The 21,768-nt window shown below is 38.8% G+C and overlaps 1 protein-coding gene across 1 annotated transcript; it reads left to right on the plus strand.

Moving 5' to 3' along the window:
• The first annotated feature begins 4,665 nt into the window (after positions 1 to 4,665).
• Positions 4,666 to 9,655, plus strand: SOX1 (SRY-box transcription factor 1). The gene has a single exon (XM_075200021.1). It carries the CDS (start codon positions 5,458 to 5,460, stop codon positions 6,673 to 6,675), a length of 1,218 nt encoding a protein of 405 aa, XP_075056122.1. The 5' UTR covers positions 4,666 to 5,457; the 3' UTR covers positions 6,676 to 9,655.
• Positions 9,656 to 21,768: the final 12,113 nt, after the last annotated feature.

Below are 21,768 nucleotides of genomic sequence, written 5' to 3' on the forward strand. Positions count from 1 at the left end.
CAGTTTATACTTAAATTCTGCTGTGGGCAAGAACTAGCGTAGGAGCCAGTAATCTAATTGTAACCGATGTTTCAAATCCGCTTCTTCTCCCGTCTACTCTATTGTTGTGATGAAACATATTCATCTGGAGAATATTTGATTTTGACGAATACGATTTCAATGTACATTATATTAAAGTTGTGACATCTTAAACGATCTTGGAAAGAACGTCTCTTGATGTACGTCCAAATTCAGGTCACACCCAGATGTTTAAAAATAAATAATTCTATATCAGCAAGAATATCTCTATTCACTGTTTTAATTTATATTTGCGTGAATTTATTATCGCAATGCTATATTTTCTTAGGTTTTACGCTCGTTTGCGCACTTTTTCTGTGCTGTCCTTAAAATTGGCAAAAAGCGCAAATTGAACTGCCTAGACATAACGATGAAGAAAAATAATTTATACAGTACATTCATATCCGCCTATTTACAAAAAATAAAACAAGTAAATCAAATTATTTTTAATTGTGCTTTTCAATATAATACATTTTAAACCATTTTCTTAATATCCATTTTCCACTACTACACAGTTTTGTAAAGGTTATTTTGTCACTTGGGAGATTTCAGATACTTAGTTTATTCTCGTGCCTATATATTTTTTAATGTATCATTATTATATTGTGTTGTGAAGTTATATACATGGGTGCAATAGTACTTAATGTAAGCTTAAGAGTCATCTGTACAATTGTCCATGTAGTTTAAGTATTTGTTGTTGAGATTACTTTTTATTTGACTGACGTTTATTAATAAATAAGTGGTTTATTTGCAAGCCAACTATTATTCAGTTACAATCACATTGCAAGATGCATTTATATTATTGTACTTTGGTACCGTGTTTGGCAAGGTACATCTAATTATTTATGCAGACACATTTTCTTCGTGTTTGTGTCCAACGCACAGAGATGCATGTGGAGAAAGTGGTCTGAGTTACTTGTGTGCCGCTTCCTGTGTAAAGCAGATTACAAGGTGGATGCGCCCTTTTCCCTCTGTCTGGGGCTCCAGCTTGTCTTTTCATTTACTATCCAAGGGGTTTGCACAGCTTGAATATTGACGTCTCTCCCCAACTGCTCCGTTGTTAACCCAATTACAGAATTCATCAAGAACTGTATTGAATTATCTCTTTCCATACAGTATCAGCATTAGCCTAATTAAAAGCTATAATGTTTGATATAATGATTAAATCGTTAGCTCTGCTGTAGGGAAGCAATATTTTGTTTTCTCTTCAATTAGAAGCTGATTGAGGTTTACAGAGCAGGTCAGCTGTGAAATCTGAATTATATGTGTCAGTATTGCTCACAGGGTGAGACTGTGGCCGAACCCTTCAGACAGACTCATCCATCCTTATTCTTCAATACGGCGCTACAGTACATAATGTATACACGGTTTAATAGCTAGTTTAGTGAGTAGCTGTGCACATCACTTACCATTGAGTACTAAAATCTGCATGGTAATAGCATACATTTTATTGTATGTATGTATTTTGCCAATTTTGTGACGATTTGTTTTTATTAGGCAACCTGTGGCTCTCCATCTTTTGTGGTAACTGAAGCAACAGCATGACTTGTCATCCTCTGCCAGGCTAGAGATAGTAGGGCACGCTTGGATTTCTAGTTCTACCACAGTTGGAGAGTCACAAATATATTTTCATTCGTCTAAAAAATGGATACGCAAAGAGTAACCTTCCAATCTAACGTAAAATACACATATGGATATTTTACATAGGCTGATCAGAACATGTAACAAAAAAAAAAAAATCAAAAGTAGTTCCCGTGGTTAAAATGGGATGCACTAGTTTCTTTGTAACCTGTTTACATTTTGAGCCTTGATAGTGGTCCAGGCCGTCGACGTTTATAGCCAGCAGACGGCGATGGAACTCTTTGGAAAGACTATATCGCAGATCACTCACTCGGAAGAGGGTGGGTGCTGTGTCCTCTAAAATGTACAGCACCTGCTGATGACTCAGAATTGGGGATATAGGCAGAGGTAAAACTGAGATCACCTTGGTCACCTACTTCTGACTGTTATTTGGACATACAAAATCTCTTCCAATTCTGGGAAGACTGAAACAATTACCCAAATTAAATACTGTGTAAGAAAAATATGAGTAGTATTTGTTGAATGGTGGAGGATTGCTCTGTGAGCATTACCTGAGGGCTCTGCTTGACAATTTATATATTACCATCTGCGTTGAAATTATTACGCTACCTGTTATGATTTGTAAATAGCAACATCTAGCGTCAATCATTTAGTAGAGCAGATGTCGGTAACCCTCAACCCCCAGCTGTTCTGTAAACTGCAGCAGATCGTCCACCAATCTAGAGTAGAGAGCAACAGGTTGTCTACGCTCTGGCCATGCAATGATAAGGAAGACACTGGTGATTGTTGAAAGTACTGAAAGACAAGGGTTCTTCCCAATGTACCCTCTGTGTACCAGATTGTGACCACCTGTATCAAGTTGGTCTGCTTTCTATTTTCAGTATATGATTCTGGAGAATATTGTACATTACACAACTGGCATTTCAGAAGCAAATATATAACGCATTGTTTATCTCACTGCAGAACACCACTGTTAAAATCGCATGGAAATATTCTCACAAATATATATTCTTTTGGGATGCCTTTTGGCAGAAAACTTCAATAATAATTTGGAGAATAAAAGTTGCTAGGATTTTTATGCAAGCTAAAACTTTTTGTTGTTTGTTGCTGCTTTGTTTTGCTGGAGTTGGCACCAATTCAGCGGTGGGAAAGTTGTATACTGGCTCTAAAATGATCTCTCTAGAAGCCGTTCATCCAGATGTAATACACATAAAGTCTCTTGGCACTGTTTGTTCCTTACTACTGCTCCGACCTGTTTTGGAAAAGTGACTCCTCTGTCTATTGAGAGGAGATGTAGGCGGCTCACGGATGGTTTAATGTACTGGCCTCGGTAGAGTGGTTCATCTATTTGTACTTACAAGGAATGTTGCACTTGTAGTGAGCCTCAAACTTCGGGCACTGAAAGGTGAACTATTGATTTCAAAACAATTTGTCTTTTGTCTTATAAGCATTCTGTATGTTCCGTGCAGAACTCTCTGAATAACACCGCCAGTTGCCCAGAGTTTTATTTTTGATTCATCACATTAAAGTGTATCTGGCACCTGAGAATTTTTTTTACAAAAATGTTGTTTATGTATGTACAATATGTATGTATGTGCATAGCCTATATATATATATATATATATATATATATATATATATATATACATATATATATATATATATATATATATATATACACACATATATATATATATATATATATATATATATATATATATATATATATATATATATGTATATATGCTATTTGTGTTCGAGGTATAAGCTACAATTAGAACCATCCACTTAAAAAAACATTAATAATACCCACTCAGCTTCAGGAGAGTTTATTAAATTCGTTTATTTGCTGAATATTTGTGATTTGTGACATCTTTGTATAGAATCCATATTCTGTATACTATTCCTAAACACATTTCTGTCACGCTTGCTCCAATGTTACATTTGGTGAATTGTGGCTGCGTTGTTTGTTTTGCTTATATTTTCTTCTGGTTTTCGTATTGCGCGTTCGAGATCAGGTGCAGTGGAAGAACTGGTCTATCTGTCTGTATATTACAATGAGAACTTAATTATACCCTGAAGTCCCCTAGCCGCCTGCATATAAGATGTTATCAGCCCTGGCAGAGGATCCTTCATGTATGATTGGCACAATCTGTAACTGTCTCTCTCTTGTCACTTAGCAACTACTTACACCTGCTCCCCGTATCCTTAAATCTGACGAATATCTGCTCCTAGACAACCAGAACACACAAATACAGACTCACCACTAAAACATGTGGGGAGGGAGATTTCTCTCCAAAGATCAAAGAATAGGGGAATATGGACTATGTGGTGGATTAAGCTATGCTTCAAATGTGTAGAGTGAGATATTTAACATTACAATGCGAGATACCGATACTACGGGAAGCACAAGACTTATATGACTGATATTTAAAACATTCACAGTTACTTTCCCCCAAAAAAAATCACAGTTTTGTCCATTGGTTGTCACTGGAGATAGGCCAGTTAGCCAACTCTGTTTTACTTTCTCCACCAATTATAACTAGCCATTACCTAGATAGAAAGATTGCAATTAGAACAAACTTGGACAGTACTTGTAATGTTCTATATGACCTTCTATATTCACAAAGGACATGCTTAATTTGTTATTTTTCTTTTAGTCTTATCTTGTTATAAATGACAAAAACGTAAGGAAGAAAGCACGTGAAAACCTTTCCTTCCCATCACTTTCCAAGAGGATAGAAGTAATATCTGCCAACTATTACTAGACATATTCCAAGACTTTTATAATGCCCCCTTCTAACCTATGAAAGATAAAAGTAAATATAAAGGGGAATATTCTGAAAAGGCAGTGACCCTCTCCCACCATGTTTTATTTTAAGCACACATCACCCCTCCTTCCCTTTCTAGATGATACTCCTCACCCCCTGACGTCATAGGGCAGCGTGCCATGCAAATCATACCCCCTTTCCCAGCAGTCGGACACCCAGAGGCAGGCAGAGTAGTGCGTACACCTCCTTCCTTCCTTCCCTCCCCCTTCTGCTGCGCTCTGCCCTCCCCTCCCCGTCGGCCGCCGGCCTCCCATTGGCCATAGCAAAATCATTTAATCCCAGCCGGCGTGCGCCGTATGGCTGCTGTGCGCCTTGCTCTGAGTGTCTGATGCCGCAGGCGAGGAGGGAAATGAGCAGACAAAACCACCTCCTATATTAGAGACTGCTACACTTACAAGAGCACTGACTCAGCTGCATATCCCCACTGTTTCCCTCTCTCACTCTGGGACTTTCATCTCTTAGATTGTTTTGCACTGTGAGGACTCTTTTTTTTTTTTTGTCATTGTACTTTTTATTTTCACTCTCTGTGTGACAAACGTTCCGATGTCGCAAACTTCCACCTGGCTCCTGTGTTTTTTGTGGTAACAGCAGCTGCTAAATCCTATTCATCCACCTCCCAGCTTGTGATCCAGCAGAGCAGCTCAGGAAGCAGAAGCAGAGCAGAGAAAGTGAGAAGAGTCGCTAAAGTCTTATCTGGTGGCAGAAGCGCAGCGGATCCCGTTGGCTGTATAAGACATTGCACCTGTTGTTAGAGCTCAGCATCAGCTGAAGACGGAGAAGAAACTTTTACTGCAGCCCAAGAGCTGACTTTCAGCACACAGACCTCATGCTCCTCTGTTCACAACTTTCCCTATCAGTAACACTTTGTTGGCTGGTAGCAGTGTGAGACCCTCCATCCAGAGTCAAGTAGAGAAACAAATAGGTGCAGCAGTCTGTACCCCAAACCTTTTACCAGCTTTATATAAAGAGACTCGACCCAGCTGTGTGAATGTACAGTATGATGATGGAGACGGACTTACACTCCCCCGGGGTTCAGCCCCCTAGTAACACAGGGCAAGCCGGGGGAGGAGGGGGGAATAAGGCCAGTCAGGATCGGGTGAAGAGGCCCATGAATGCCTTCATGGTGTGGTCCAGGGGGCAGAGAAGAAAGATGGCCCAGGAGAATCCTAAAATGCATAACTCGGAAATAAGTAAGAGGTTGGGGGCCGAGTGGAAAGTCATGTCAGAGGCCGAAAAGAGGCCCTTCATAGATGAGGCCAAGAGGCTGCGGGCGTTGCACATGAAGGAGCACCCGGATTACAAGTACCGGCCTCGGCGGAAGACCAAGACTCTGCTCAAGAAGGACAAGTACTCCCTGGCCGGGGGGTTGCTGCATGCGGCCGGGGGAGGACACATGGGAGTCGGCCTGAGCCCAGGAGGAGGAACTGGTGGGTCAGTGGGGGGTGGGGGACCTGGAGGTGTGGTGGTGCAACGTCTGGAGAGCCCGGGGTCAGGGGCATCAGTCGGGGCCGGAGGATATGCTCACATGAACGGTTGGGCTAATGGGGCTTATCCTGGCTCTGTAGCCGCGGCGGCGGCGGCTGCCATGATGCAGGAGGCTCAACTTGCTTACAGTCAGCAACAGCAACAGCACCCTGGCAGCGGGGGGCACCACCCGCACCATCACCCTCATCATCCCCACCACCACCCGCACCATCACCCACACCATAACCCCCCTCCACATCCACCTCCTCAGCCAATGCACCGCTATGACATGAGTGCTCTACAATACAGCCCCCTGCCCGGCGCCCAGAGTTACATGAGCGCATCTCCTTCCAGTTATGGGGCGCTGAGTTATTCCTCAAGCCAACAACAACACCAGGGCTCCCCGTCCTCAGCCGCGGTAGCGGCGGCTGCTGCTGCAGCAGCTGCTGCGGCAGCATCCTCAGGGGCCCTCGGGGCTCTAGGCTCTCTGGTTAAATCAGAGCCCAGTGTAAGTCCACCTGTGACCGTGGGAGGGTCCCACGGCCGGCCGCCTTGCCCAGGGGATCTACGGGAGATGATCAGTATGTACTTACCCAGTGGGGGGGAGGCTGGGGATCCGGCTGCTGCTGCGGCAGCGGCAGCAGCTGCAGCGGCGGCAACCAGCAGACTTCACAGCTTGCCCCAACACTACCAGGGCGCAGGTACAGGGGTAAACGGCACTGTGCCACTCACACACATCTGAGGCCTCACCTGGACAGAGACATGCACTATAAACAAAAACCATAACTAAATGAAGCAGAGAGACGAGAGAAAACAGCCTCTTGCATCACTGGATCCAGGGCAAATCCACAACCTGCCCCTCTGTTCATTTTCCCAGAACTCTCTCACATTGTTTCTTTTGTACAGAAATGTTTTGATGTTCTTGTAAAAAAAAAACTCAAAAAGAAATGAGACAGTTAAGGTAACAGAATGTTTCGTTCTTTTAGAAACCAAGTTTAATGCTCTTTCCTAAACTAATTTTAGATGGAAGCAAATCGGGGATTTATGTACAGTATTTATGAGTTCTATAGAATGGGATATTGATTTTATTTGTTTTTTTGATATATCAATTGTTACTGTTTTTCGTTTTGTTTTAACTTTTGAAAACTCCATACACTGGTCAGTCTTTATGACTTTCGTACACATACACATTCTGTACATGTTGTTGTTTATTTATGAACCATTTGAGGCTAGAAATTATTTTTGTTTCATTTTTTTTATTTTGTAAATGTTACTGTATTTCTTTTCCCGGTTTTGTTTTATATTATTTCTTGTACATTCCTGGTGACATTTTTTTTATTCTAGACGTTGCGGATTCATATTGTGTACATAGTTTATTAAACGTCCTCCCTGCTTTAAGATAAAAAAAAATATCATCTGAATGAGGAGATGAAGTTTAAGCTAAATAAATTTTCAACTGAAAAAGAAATACACGTATTTATTTCATAAATCTATTTGACTGTCATGTTGCTCAAAGGTAACTGTTATGTTTCAGTTGTAGAGCTGAAATGAAACAAACTTGCCAATTAAACTTGTTTGAAAACGCACCTAAATATAGTCGAAAAAAAAAAACCCTCAACTACATTATATATCTACATATGCAATTGCTAAGACATCAACGCATTTACGTTAATTTTTTGTGAAATTTGGTTTGGATTAAACAAAATCCCTTTATGTGAGTGTCTATTAGGAAGTGTTTTCAATATATCCATTGGGTCGCCAACAGAACAAATATTATAAAAAATATATTTAGTATAGATATGCTTTCCCACGAATAGTTAGTTGATATGTCAATCAATCAAAATGTAGGATCCACGTGAATGTAATTGCAAATTGTTAAAATCGTTATCATTGTACAGATTCGTTAATTGTATTTATGCTCGCCTTTAAAGCGTCCTACAATATATTGTTATTAAAGTTTATAAATCAATTAGTTAATCTATGCCGGAACAGGTGTTTTAAATCAAAGATAATTTTTTTGTTATCGGAGAAAAAAATATTTTATTTTTGCTAAAACCCCAGATATATCTAAAGAAAACAAGTATAGCAAGTTTATATAGCTGCACAATCTGTCTAACATAAAATAGTGATTTTATTAACATAAGTGGAGTCACTCATATAAATCTCAATATCTTGTTATTGGGAAAAACGAATATATCTTATATCAAAGATAACCACGGATTAGTTTTTAACGTTTCTATTTTAAAGACTCTTTTTTAGGGATGCGATTAAACATAGGCGATGACCAATTTTCTCTTTTACCGATCGCTACATAGCAAATACCCTCACACCAAACAGTCCAGATCTTTACTGAATCCATTGCAATTACTGCACTAATGAGTAATCCTTTTGTGTCATGTTGGCTTTTTACGTGGTTCGTTAAACCCATTGCAACACTTTCATTAAGGCCTTTATTAATTTAATGATGTCATAATTAAGCTCTATTTAACCCGAACATTTATATTTTACATGACATTACTTGTCTCATTAACAGAAATATTTGTGTCAATGAACAGTTTAAGAATTTTACATTTGACATATCCTAAAGGGGAAAAAAACCCGAGAAGTTCTGTAAAAATGTGTCATAACACCTGTGGAGAGTAATTATTTATAGATGTGTTTTTAACATCATTTTACGATAAATATAATTTGCAGTAATAGATTCCACCTATCATTTTTTTATAAACCCACTTTTACAAAGAAAAGTTTCAATCCAAAATGTAACTACTAACAGTTAGTCCCTTATCTCGCCTTACATTACAGTGTATTTTCTTTCATCTGTCTAGAGCATCAATAGCACTTTACTGTGTGAAAAGTATACACAAATGCTTTAAATCGTAAAATAATAACCCAGATTGTGAAAGCGGTTCATGGGTCCTAGCAAGGTCTTTGTGTGTTTGCCTATTTTGCTTTTATTCTTTTGCTGTCCTTCGTGTTAATTTTTGTAAGCTTGTGTTGAGTTACAGAATTCTTTAATTAAATCTAAGTACAGTAGATTTAATGTTACTGAGTAAAACAATACACTGCGTTGTCTTTTTATCTGAATATGAGTTTGTGCTAAGAATCCTAGATATCAGATCTTGCGACAAACCTTTCTCTTGCAATTGGACATGGCTTTTCTTTCAAGCTTGTTTGTATTGCTGGGATGCGTGCCTGTCTAATATTTGCAACAAACACATATGAAAATGATTGCACAGATGTAATGACACATGGTAACTCGGCTGAGAGACTGATCAGAGTGAAAGTTGAATCTGGAGAGTCCCTCTTGTTAGCATTTAGACTTAGGCGCTTGTCTCCGCCTTAAAAAAGAATCACAGTCTCAGGGATTACTGCTTGCACTTTAACATTGTTTTCTTTATTTTTACATTCATATATTTTTAAAAAAATAATAATATGTAAAGTAGTAAGTTCTGAGACACTACATATTTCATATACCTGTAATATTTTTTTTTGCATGTATATCATCTTAACATTAAACACTTCTAACCCTACAACTATTTAATGATTCGTGCAGCAAACGCATATGCCCAGCTGAATATAAATCGTGTGCCATTGATCTGCTATTATGCTAAGTTAGGCCTCTATTCTTTGTAGCTAGTTTTAAAATTCAGGCCTGCTCATGAATTGTGTGGGGGTAAGAGCTCTTGGTATGGATTTAATGATACATTAAAGAATGAACCCGATTTTTTGGTTTTTTTATTGACATAGGAACAAACCAGCAGAGTTTATAAAAAGCTCCTTTCGATAATTAATGATGAAGGCACTAAAAGTATTTATTTCTGGTTCGGAGAATGATGTGTGAGAGCAATATACTGAAGCTTCCCCAGCCTTGTGACAGAGGTCCTGCAGTCCAGTGTATATGTTATGTGTCAGCAGAGATTAAGATAAATAGAAACGGGCATGGGGCAGTGTGTTTTGTATTTTCAGACTGTGGGATTACTGAGCAGAAGTCCTGACCTTGGGGTCATCAGTGAGTCAAACCCATTTACAGTCACCTAGTGGAACTAGTGGAGTTGCTATATAAGAACAAATTTCAACAAGTGAATCCAGAAAGTTCCCCTTCATGGATTTAGTAATTCAAATAATCTGGGTATGAATATCTGGACATTGTGTCTGTATAATTCGTTCTTGTGTTCGGTTATATAATTGGAAGCAAACAACCCGGTGGAGTGAGGGCATATTGTCACAGTAGTATCGCCCAGGGTGTATAAGAGTAATTGGCTCTCCTATAGACAGGTGAGGTGGTGTATACAGGGGACACTAACGCTGGACCCTTTGGTCAATGTATCTAGTACGGCAATAGAAGGAAACTGCTCAAAACAATGGCTCAGCAATATGGATAAAATCCTTACTAAGCACAAATGCAGAAGGCTGCAACATACTTCTTTCCCCAAACTGCTGCTCTTTACAATCCAGTTTAGGAAACAGTGTTTTAAAGCCACAGTGAATACATTGAAACTATCAGTTGATTGATTCTTTTAATGTAAAATAGATCACAGCCATATAGAGCAATAAGACAGGACTAGGAAATGGACGCATTACTCTGAGCAGCTAATACCACCTCTAGGGACCTGAGCTGCAGGCAAGGGCATATGTTTGGCTGGAAGACAGGGAGAGCTTCCTCAGATACCCCGGGTAAGCATGAAATTGCTAGATGTTCCCACCAGAAAGGGATGAAATGCTGCTAAACCCTCCCAGGGGCGATCAGTTATAGCTGAGATTTAATGGAGCGAGCAGGGTAAATGCTGCTCCCAATGGACACTGGAGATTAAAGCGGCGAGTTAAATTGGATAAAACTATGTAAATGAGAAGATGTGAACATTAGGGTTAGGAGAACTGAGTGAGAAGACATGCTGTAGAAATAGATATCCTTTGGTATCTGCAAAGCGGTGCTGATTGCTGGGAGTATTAGCAAGGGCTTCTGCACGATCATTGCTGCATTAAAGACAAGTGTCATACTGATAATGTTAAAACTGGCTCTCCTCTGCTTTGGAGAGTTATGTATCAATTACCCCCTCGCTGCCAACTGGTCCTGTAACAGGACTGTGGAATAAGCGGTATTTGGTACCAGAGGTATAATAAACACAAAACCTGTGCAGGGCTCATAATAGAGCCAGGACAGGCATGTTAAATATTAGGAAGCATTATCAAAAAGTGTGTATCAGTGGCTAAGCCTGTCCAACTGAACTTACAGAGATCAATAGCTGACAAAAGGATTTAGCAAGATGGTTGAGATCTTCCTGTTCTTTTAAATATCAACGATGTGCGATGCATTTACAACCCTATAACGACAGAGGTAATATTTAGGATTAACTCACTGGATTTGTATCCTCTCTCACATCACTATCTGTCCACACACCTAGCAAGATATGTAGCCACTCTGCTTCTCATATTTAACTAACTTTATCTCTCTATTTATATATATATATATATATATATATATATATATATATATATATATATATATATATATATATATATATATATATATATACATATATATATATATATATATATATATATATATATATATACACACGCATATATACATCTATATTTTCCTACATTAAATAAAATATAAATATGACTTGATAAAGGGTAATGTGGGACAAACTTTGAATCGGTTAAGCAGGTGTACACGTACACGTGTTGCTCTTCTTTTATTTACTATTAACAAGTACAAGATACCTACTGTAGGTAGATTCTGCATATTAATTATCTGCATCTTCAAATAAAAGGATTTTACATTCCAGCGGTGTTTATCTCCTACCTAAGAAGGAATTACAATTTGATACAGAACTATATGATCTTCTTGTGCTATAGTACGTACAAATAAAAAAGTAAAACTATGTACACTAATTCAAACTCAAGTTCCTGTAGCCTCGTAGTATAATATTATAGAGAGTGGTAACACAGATGTTACCGGCTGCGGTGGAGCCCCATACCTGCAGCGGGCAGAGAATGTAGTATGACAGGGAGACAGGTATTTATTATGTGTAATGAAATATCAGGCATAAAATTGTCAGTTTTTAAAAATCACATTCTCTGATTCTACACCTGAAAAGCGAATCTGTGTTTGATCAATTTAGGGATGCTGCCAACTTCCAATTGGTAACGAATATTAAACCGTAATACTTCCTTGTGTTTCATGACATTTATCTGGGGGTTAGGTATAAAATGATCTGGATTAGGGAAGGTCACCAAAGACGTTTGAGAAATACCACTGAACAATCTGGGGCTTAGATAGTTTTTTTTACAGTTGAGACCATTTTTTCAGAAATATACGAATTTAATTATGCAAAAAAAAATATCCCTAAATATTCTTAATTCTTCCATACATAAAATATCGATTTAGAAACTTGTAATTACTATTTATTTATATGCATTACAAACGTTTACACATTACACACTCATTAGAAACACACACATTTTCCATATGATTTGGAGAAATAGTACCAAACTAGATTTATTTTTACCTATACTTCAGGAACTCCTGCACATTGTAACCATCCCTCCACGTAAAATAATTCATGATCTCTGTTTATACCTTTTTTCGTTCCGTCGCATTATTTGGTAACCGTTAACATTCCAAGCATCCCTTACTGAGTTTTGTGTATGTTAATGCAAAACACCTGAATTTCATCTCAGTTCCCAAGAGTTACCATCAGTTCATGTTTTCAGGATTTCCTTTTTCATGCACAGGTGAATTAATCAGTAATTCTGCATACAGAAATCATGAAAACATGACCTGTTGGTAGATATTGAGGTCTGGGTTTGTGCACCTATGCAATAATATGTGATAAGACCAGTGGTACAAACGGAGAGGCTGCTTAAACAAGTGCAACATATGATTGTTGCCTATTGGCAAACCACATCTAATGAGTTCTAGGGGGTAATTTAAAGAAAAACTGCATCACTGCTTGAACCATATCTCTTGTAAGGTATTTTGTTCTTCATACAGTGCAGTGTTAGGACCACCTTAGGATTTGCCTATCAGTGCATTTTTTCCATATCTATTTGCTGAAGCATAGGTGTATTCATTATTGACTGACACAGATGGTATAATTGTTTCACTTATGTCCTGGAAAATATGCTCTGTTAGGGCTCCCTACTAAATGGTTTAGGGAAACACTGATCTAGTGTGTGGGTTTGAGCAATATAGTCACAGGTTAGAAGACAAAATATTTCAGGTATGCAGGCATTAAATTGTATTAAATGTATAAATCCAAGGATGATATTTTTTCGTTTCAGATTTTACACTTAAAAACTAAAACATGTGCTTATCAAAAGTAAATCTAGAAAATGTTGTATTGCCAATGACAACAAGGAATGGTTTCTTATGAAACCTTCATATATGATCTTATATTCATATTTCTAGCTGTTGTTATGTAGATAATATTTAGGGGAAAAATCATATTTTAAAGAAAAATGTAAAATCTGTGACAGGCAGATCTCATTAAGGGTCTGAATCTGAGATAGGAGCAAAGAAACAAGCAACTTTGCACCTTGGCAAAACCATGTTGCATTAGAGGGGAGGGTAAATTTAAAATGCAAGGACAGATTTATAGTTGGGATACGGCATGTCATAGATCAACTTTAATTTCCGTGTAAAAATAAAGTTATCAAGTATTTGTGTGCTACATGAAAAAACAGCCAGTATTTTTCTTACATACAAAAAAAAAGAAATCAATTTGTATCCCTTGCATTGTAGCACGGTTTGTCCAGGTGCAAATTTGCTCCTTTTTTTTGCTTTGCTCCGAATTCAGCATCAGACACTAAGGGCTTCATTTAGAGTTGAACGCAATGTGCGTCTAAGACTTACATAAAAGAGTAGGAGTGGGAGTGTGCCGCAGCTTGTTAAGGGATTAAGAGTGGCATGCAACCCCAGTTGTGTCCCACTCGTAATACCCTACCAAGCTGCGACCAGTTCCTGCAGCTAGCAAACTACTTGCGCCACCTAATTACTGACACACGTTTTTAGTCTTGCTTTGACACTGTTCCACCTGCAGCTTGATCCAACTAGGGTCATTTTTGCGGGTAGACACCCATAGTATCTGAATTATTCACGGTCACGGAGACGCAAACTGTCGCAGTGTACACTTGCATCTAAAAAGTAGACGGAACTGCAGGGAACTGTTGCTTACTGCGCATGCTCCATCAGTGGAAATGTGCAGGATGCGCCTGAAATGGACTTTGCGTCCCAGACTAAATGAGGCCCTAAGTGTTTTCAGGACAAATACCAGTCAAAGTATTAATTCTTATTTAGATAAGAGTGCAGATTGTTAATTAATAAAACTCATGTTCATTACAATTAAAAATGAGACCTAGTGGACTTGTTTAGAAAGCCACTTTCTCCACCTTCTTTGAATCAAAGCCACAACCGTGCAAATCAGGACCAAACTTGAAAATAGTATTGTGGTCTAAGTACATATATACACAGATGTGTCACTGGGATGTAGATCGATAATTTTACACAGTAAATACTCCAGAGGTGTAGTCACACAATGTATATGCACAATGCTTTTTACATGATTCCATAACATACTCTTTATAAGCAAATTACTAAAACAAAGAGGAATAACATACTGTAAATTGTTTATTTTATTAATTTAAAAAGCTATATGCATGAAAAATGTAAATATGCTTGTAGAATTAACAAGATAATATATCTTTCTATTTCTCATCAAGCACTTGATGACCATATTTACTGAAAATAAATGGACACAAACCGAGTGGTTTGATTTTAACCTTAAACTGCTGGTTACAAGTAGCTGCGTACACCGGAAGAGAACAAATAGCTGGCAAAGCCTATGCATACAGTTTCCTCTTCAATTTTCAATTAAATTCATAATAATATTTTATTTAATGTGCTTAAACATAACTGAAAAAAAAAAAATACTATTGCAGAGAACATGGCCAATATGAGATCCGACAACTGTAAAGCTACTGAACATCGAGGTACAAAAAAGGTAAAGTTAGAATGAACACAAGTTGAATGTATGAACTTTGCATCATATAGAGGTGTGTTTAACATAAACATCTCCAGCATTAGTTTTTCACAGCTCTCTTTTACAGTAGACCCTGCTCACTGGATTATCTATCTACGTCTATGGATTCCTGCTTTCCTCCATTCCCTCTTCACTTCAAAGTCCTGCACTTGTCACACACAGCCCCTGCATTTACTTGCTCAATCACAGTGGACAGGTCCCTGACACCCATACAATAGGCAAATGAATCTCCTGAAATACTCAGTGCTGCGGTGCACATTCAAATGATCTATTTTGCTACAGGTTGTTCTATGCTTAGCTGGTTTAACATAAAGTACATATTACCGTACACAAGGGCAAATAGTAGATAAAGATTATTCCCTGGTGCCCAATTGGTGGCCCTCCCCTATAGCCCCTGACACCCAGTGCTTGGGATTTTTAATGTTGAGGTCGGGCAGCACTGAAAATTTATTTTTATTCATTACATTTAATTAACACACACAGACACACAGACACAGACACAGACACAGACACAGACACACACACACACACACACACACACACACACACACACACACACACACACACACACTCTACTAAATATGGGATGTCAGTTTGATTTTGGAGGGCAAGATGAACATGGAGTGGTGTTGCATACCAATACTGATACGTCTTGTGGTGCTTAATGTCACAAAGCTCACGTTATGTCAACTGACATGGAAGTCAACAGACACTAGAGCAGTGCTAATATAGGAGAGAATAGTGGTTTTCACAATACTGGTGGCAGCATGAGATGAGGTGAGAAATGGCAGCCATATAATTGGTTAAGTTTTTTTTTAATTTATTTTGAATTCTCAGCTACATAGTAAGTGTATATGCATTGGGCAAGTTTACGACTGGTGATATAAATTGGCATTATTGCTCTTGGTGACAATACAGGGCATGGATGCTGGTTTTGACATTTTTGGGGAATTCTACTGATTATTAGTTGGCATTTTTACTGCAGGTTACCAAAATTTGGTGTTGCTGCTATTGGTGACATTATCATCAGGCATGGCTGCTACTGGTGACATCAATGGGTAGCAATGCTACTAATAAGATAATTGGGTATTACTTCTACTTGTAGCTTATTACTGCTATACATACAAAAGTATGTTTCTGCTACTGCTGATATATAACTGTGTCCTTCTAAGGCTACTGGCATGCTAAAGTACATTACTACTACTATTTCAGGGAATATTATTGGGTATATTACTACTGCTGAAGGAAGCAACTTGCATTAGTCACAATGACAGTAGCCACATCTGACCAATTACAAGGAACACACATTTGCGGACAGTAAAGCTGATTTGAGGGTATTTTAATGTCTGTCTGTACCCTGGTCCTCTTTTGAGCCTGGCCTTTGTATGGGTCAGATCACATGTACAGGAACTGTGATGTCACGTCTCCTGTACACTTGATCTGACAGAACAAACACTACTTAGAAAGAACCGCTGATGCTATCTGGTAATTCACTAACACTCTAATGAAGATTCTCAGTGCAGGAAGCTAACATTAACAGTCCTATTACGGAGACCTGCTTGTAGAGGTTTGGGGTCAAATGACTGGATAGTAAATTAACCCGCCAGAGATATCATATACCTTCTTAACCAGACCACATTTCTCAGTTGTGTAAAGTGTTGGTTACATTGAGAATACTACTTTAACTGCATTGTGTACCTTAGGAAATGTCACAGTATTTTTGTCTGAACAGATAGGGCTCTCTTTTGGTAACATAGCGAACCTAATGCCTTCTCAGTTTGAATGCATTACACAGTAAAAACAGACAAACCTGCAAAGCAGGCACAGAGAGCTTTCCCAGGCAGTTCCAAAATTTTAATTGAGGTCCCAATTGTCTTTCATTTTTACTTGCGTGCTGTACAATGCTTTTAACTAACTGATGTACATTGTACAGCACACGAGTCCTGAGAGCCGCAATGACACTGTCACCGTGGAAACTGACGTCTTCCTGGGAGGCGGCATGTTCAATCGTCGAAATGATTGCACTTCACTTTTTCCAATAGCCGGGAATGTCAGCATGTCAGTCCTCCGTGGTTTGGGATCCTGCAGTCGTGGAAAGTACTGTCGGCTTTTACTAAGCCGTAATTTAGTACCCAACCCATGGATTCCAATCTTTGTGAGCCTCTGAATCATATTTTGTGAATTGTGAGATGGTTTGTCAAAAACATTCAGTACTTAATTAATTAACGCTGTGGTTATATTAATTGAAATCGCCATCTATTTACATTGTTTATTTGCCATTTCCATTTGTACTACTGCAGGAAAGCAGATTCCCATTGGATTCTTAAATGGGAAGACAATAGATGTGGGGTTGTTTGTATTTCATTACATTGTATATGGAAAATGTGACTTTTACATTGATTTTGAAGTAGTTTTATGATCTTCTGAATACTAAATGATATCCTCTAAGGCAGTGTTTCCCAAACCCAGTCTTTAGAATCCACTAACAGTGCAGGATTTCCAGGTGACAAGAGAAATTATGACACCACCTGTGGATCTGTTACAATGTGTCAGTCAGTAATGACCACACCTGTGCTAAAGCAAGGAGATATGGAAAACAATCACTGTTAGGGGTCCAGAAGACCCAGTTTAAGAAACACTGCTCTAAAGTAATCTTGCTTGACATGTAGCATTGAGGCCAAGATGACTTCACTGTCCAACCAAGAGGCCACTGTCTAGAAAACAGAAAAACAGCTGCATATTTGCAGCCACTGTCTTATACCAGGCCAGGTGCCAACAGTAGTATAGTAGCAATAGTAGGTTTGCTCTTTATGTTTTATGTATACTGTATTGAGTATACTCATACCATATGATTATTTAAGTGAAATGTAAATGTGGAACCCACCCTGTGAAAGTCCTGAGCTTGCTCTGGTGGGAGAAAACAAAATATAATATTATCTACCCTCTGAAATAGACACAAACTAGCACAAAGATAAAAGGTACAAAAAGTTTTCTTAGACATACTTTTGCGGTACTTCTCTGGTAATTATTTGGGAACCTCAGTGTTGGCAACCTTACCAACTACCTTGTTTCACTGCGTAATGGGAATGATATCAGAAAGATTCCTGCGTCCTATACTAATATGCTTCATGGCTTCATGGCCCCTTGTATAACCAGCAGGATCTAGGAAGAGCTGCAGCTAATCATTGTAACAACACTAAATTGTTCAGCAGGGGGTTGGTTACATTTAATAGAGAGCCAAAAAATGATGACCTTCTTCTCCAAATTATAATCAGCCAGAGCACTGAAAGTCACAGGCGATATTCTTAATGACTATGGTCGAGGGGCAGGGGGGCAACCTGCAGCCACTCTGGTTTCCAGTATAATGGGCAAAGATTTCATAACATTTGACATAATGGCACCAAATTAAGCTATATTGTTGTCTTAAGACAGAGATTTCTCCTGTACTTCAATACTGACAACAATTATTGCTTCTTAAGGCCTCATCCTCATGAGCATATTCTCAAATTATTTTCCAAATGGAAACCAACTTGAGAAAACCACTGGGCAAATTGTGATCCATTATTCTCTCTATGCTGTGCTTCCTATGCTCTTCAAGTGGTTTATACAGCTTATGTCACTTTCCCATTGCCGCCCCTGCAATATCCCAGGTTTTTCACAGAGCATCCCAGCTCAGAGACCCCATTCACACTGCTCCTTGGACCCGGGAATTTCCCAGATTGACCCCGTTCATACTGAACCCAGGTCTGCCCTGGCAATAAGTGTGAGTCATCACAAGAGGAGCTTTGATTGGCTGAAAAATGGTGAAGTCATTTAAAGAGGACTTTTCACAGCATTGCTTTAATCATGGTCAGTCCTGTTAGTATTATTTACTTTTATTATTTTATTTTATTATTATGTTATCTGTTAGTATTTTTACTATGTTATAGTACACTGTTGTATCCTTTACAGTGCCTGTGATCTGTTTCTTGATTTCCTTCAATGGGCAGCAGCTCACGCACTTCTTCCTTTAGCCAGTGTGCCATGCTTTCTTCTATCTCTCTTCTCAGCAGCATTGAAATGATGTCATCCTCCAGCATTCCTAATCCCCCAATCAGCTTCTTTATGTGAGACCCGGATTTTTCAACCCAGGTTGCACCGTTCACACTGCAGACAACCTGGGAATGACATGGGAATAACCCTGCAAAAGTCCCGGGTCTAATTCCCGGGTCATCAGACACAGGATTTTGCACTGACCCCCTTACACACTGAGTCTCGACCCGGGTTGTCTGATCTCACCCCAGCAAAAACCTGAGATTTTTAGGCAGTGTGAATGGGGTATCAGAGAATAGTACAGACATATTTTCCTGCAGCTACATCAGAGTCCATGTCAACAGTATTTGTGGCTCAGCATAGAGATCAGTGGGACTTTATGCCACATGATTTGTAGATTGAGTTGGGTTCCATTGGAATGAAACTTGAGAAAACATTCTGGGTATAAATCATTTAATTGGAGGTTAATGCCAGATTATTCCCGGTGATTCAGTCACCATCCTTTTCACTGAACTCACTAGAATATTTTGGGAACAGGAAGGATCCTAGAGTTGGCTCCTCCAGGGTTTGTTTTACATTCAGTTGAGTGTAGTCCTGCTGACTCCAGGACAACAACATCAAAACTGCAAATGTATTGTTGTTACTGCTTTAATATCTGCTCATGCACACTCAAAATTGGTTGTGGAGAGATATTATAGATTTGAAAAAGAGAAACAATATGTTCTGACCCCTAGTGCAGTGGTTCCCAACTGTTTGATATTGCAGCACACCTACTAACTTTATTACTTTCTTGATAGACACCAAGGCGTCTTTGCACGTTTCTACTCTTGTAATCTCCCAGCCCAGATCCGTTCTTTTATGACATCACATGCAGAATTTTGTAGCTGTGCAAATGTTGTCAATAGGTGGATAGGGAATCACTTGCTGAGAATGGCTAAGCCACATGAGTGTTCCTACTTTTACTCCAACCTGCCAAAACAGTATGGTAAGGCACTACTTGATGTATGTAATAATCAGGAGCATGAGAAGACATTGAGGCTATCTTTATTACATGTGACAACATATTACAAAATGTTTTTACTATATTGGTTAACGTTCACCGAGAAATGAGCATTTCCACAGAAGATGCGTCCCATTAAAAGTATAGTATAATCTGTGATCTATAGCACCTTTGATGGGGTGGAAAGATAAAGTGTGGGGAGAAAAACCCTCCCATGAAGCGGGAAACGATCAGGTACATGAGCCCCCACACCCCACCCTTATTTCACATTCATCATCTAAGGATTTCACTAAGCAGTAATTTAGGAGCTATACTGTACATAGGATGAGTGGACCTTAGCTACTCCCCATTACTGCTTTTTTAAATATAGATGAGCAAATGTTTTACCATATTGAAGTGTCCCCGATTTTATATCTTTGAGTGAACTCTAAGAATATTAGAAGTCATTGCTGAGTTTTATGTCTTCTTACATCATTATACTACAGTAGTATTTAAGTACATAAGTGATACATAAAACATTATCGTTATTAGTTATTCTCATTAGTATTTTTAAAATTATAAATAGAAATATATTAGTTGTAGGGTTGTAGAAATAAAGTTATGTCACTGTAAGGTAAGAGGAAATAATGTGAAAGAGGAAGGAGTGTGGTCATCGTAGTGTGTTTATGTACTTATCCTTTTTTAGGTGTGATTTATCAGGCTTTGGGGCCTATGTATCAAAGCTTTCCCCCCTGTTAAATCCCCCAAAACAAACTTTTTCTGGGATTAACTGCTAGATTGCTATTTATGATTGTAGCATTGCAGCAGATATCTCAGATATCTGCTGCTTTGCATCTCTTATCGTTTTTCTGAGCACTCCCCATAACAGTGTATGGGGAGTGCTCAGTAACACTATTTAACAATGAATGAAACTAACTTTTCAATCATGTTAATGTACGCCAGCTCAAGCTGCCGTACATTAACATACTTGAAAAGTTTCACTGCCGGCAGCTCTGCTCCGAAGAGAAGAGCTGCACAGCGCATGTGTGGAGGGATCGTGGGATCCCTCCCTGTCACATGACTCACCATCTTGCAGTCCAGGAACTCTGTGCGCATGCCCAAGCTTTTCGGTCGGCGCATGCGCACAAGGATTCAAAGCAAGCCGGAAACCACATCGCAGAGGATCGCAGCGGACCGCAAGTGAAGAGCCCGAGAAAAGTAAGTGTAAACCTTCACAGCAACAGACGTTTTTCGGAACGGCTGTTCCTGTGTGGATTTTTTAATAAATATGAGATATCTTTCAATCCTCATCTATGCATCATAAAATGCAGTGCTACATAAATAGGCCCCTTTGTGCTTGTCAGTTTCTGTCAATTTGTAGTTAAAAAAGACCAAGGGACAAATGATGGAATAAGCGCTGGCTATTGGTAAAGCTGTTGGAAAGGTTATACTGTAATACAGCTTGTTACTTTAAAATCTGTGTGCAAAGTGGGTAGAGGACGTAGGTCGCAAAGTGATAAATGCCAAAAGAAATCGGTTCTGGATTGTTGCTTGTAAAGTAAAGTAGTTTGTAAATATTATTCTGGTACCCTGCTTCTGAATAAGTACATCTAATTAGAGTGCACAGTGAAGACAAAACACACCTAGATATGAGGAGCTGCTATGCAGTGAAGATGCTAAAGTACATTAAAGATAGTTGGTGAGTGTTAACATTACAATCTCCTAAAGTTCACTTTAAAGTTTGCAAGTTTGATACTCACAACCCAAACCATGATTA

This window comes from Mixophyes fleayi, chromosome 2 (assembly GCF_038048845.1).
Source record: "Mixophyes fleayi isolate aMixFle1 chromosome 2, aMixFle1.hap1, whole genome shotgun sequence".
Taxonomy (NCBI): domain Eukaryota; kingdom Metazoa; phylum Chordata; class Amphibia; order Anura; family Limnodynastidae; genus Mixophyes; species Mixophyes fleayi.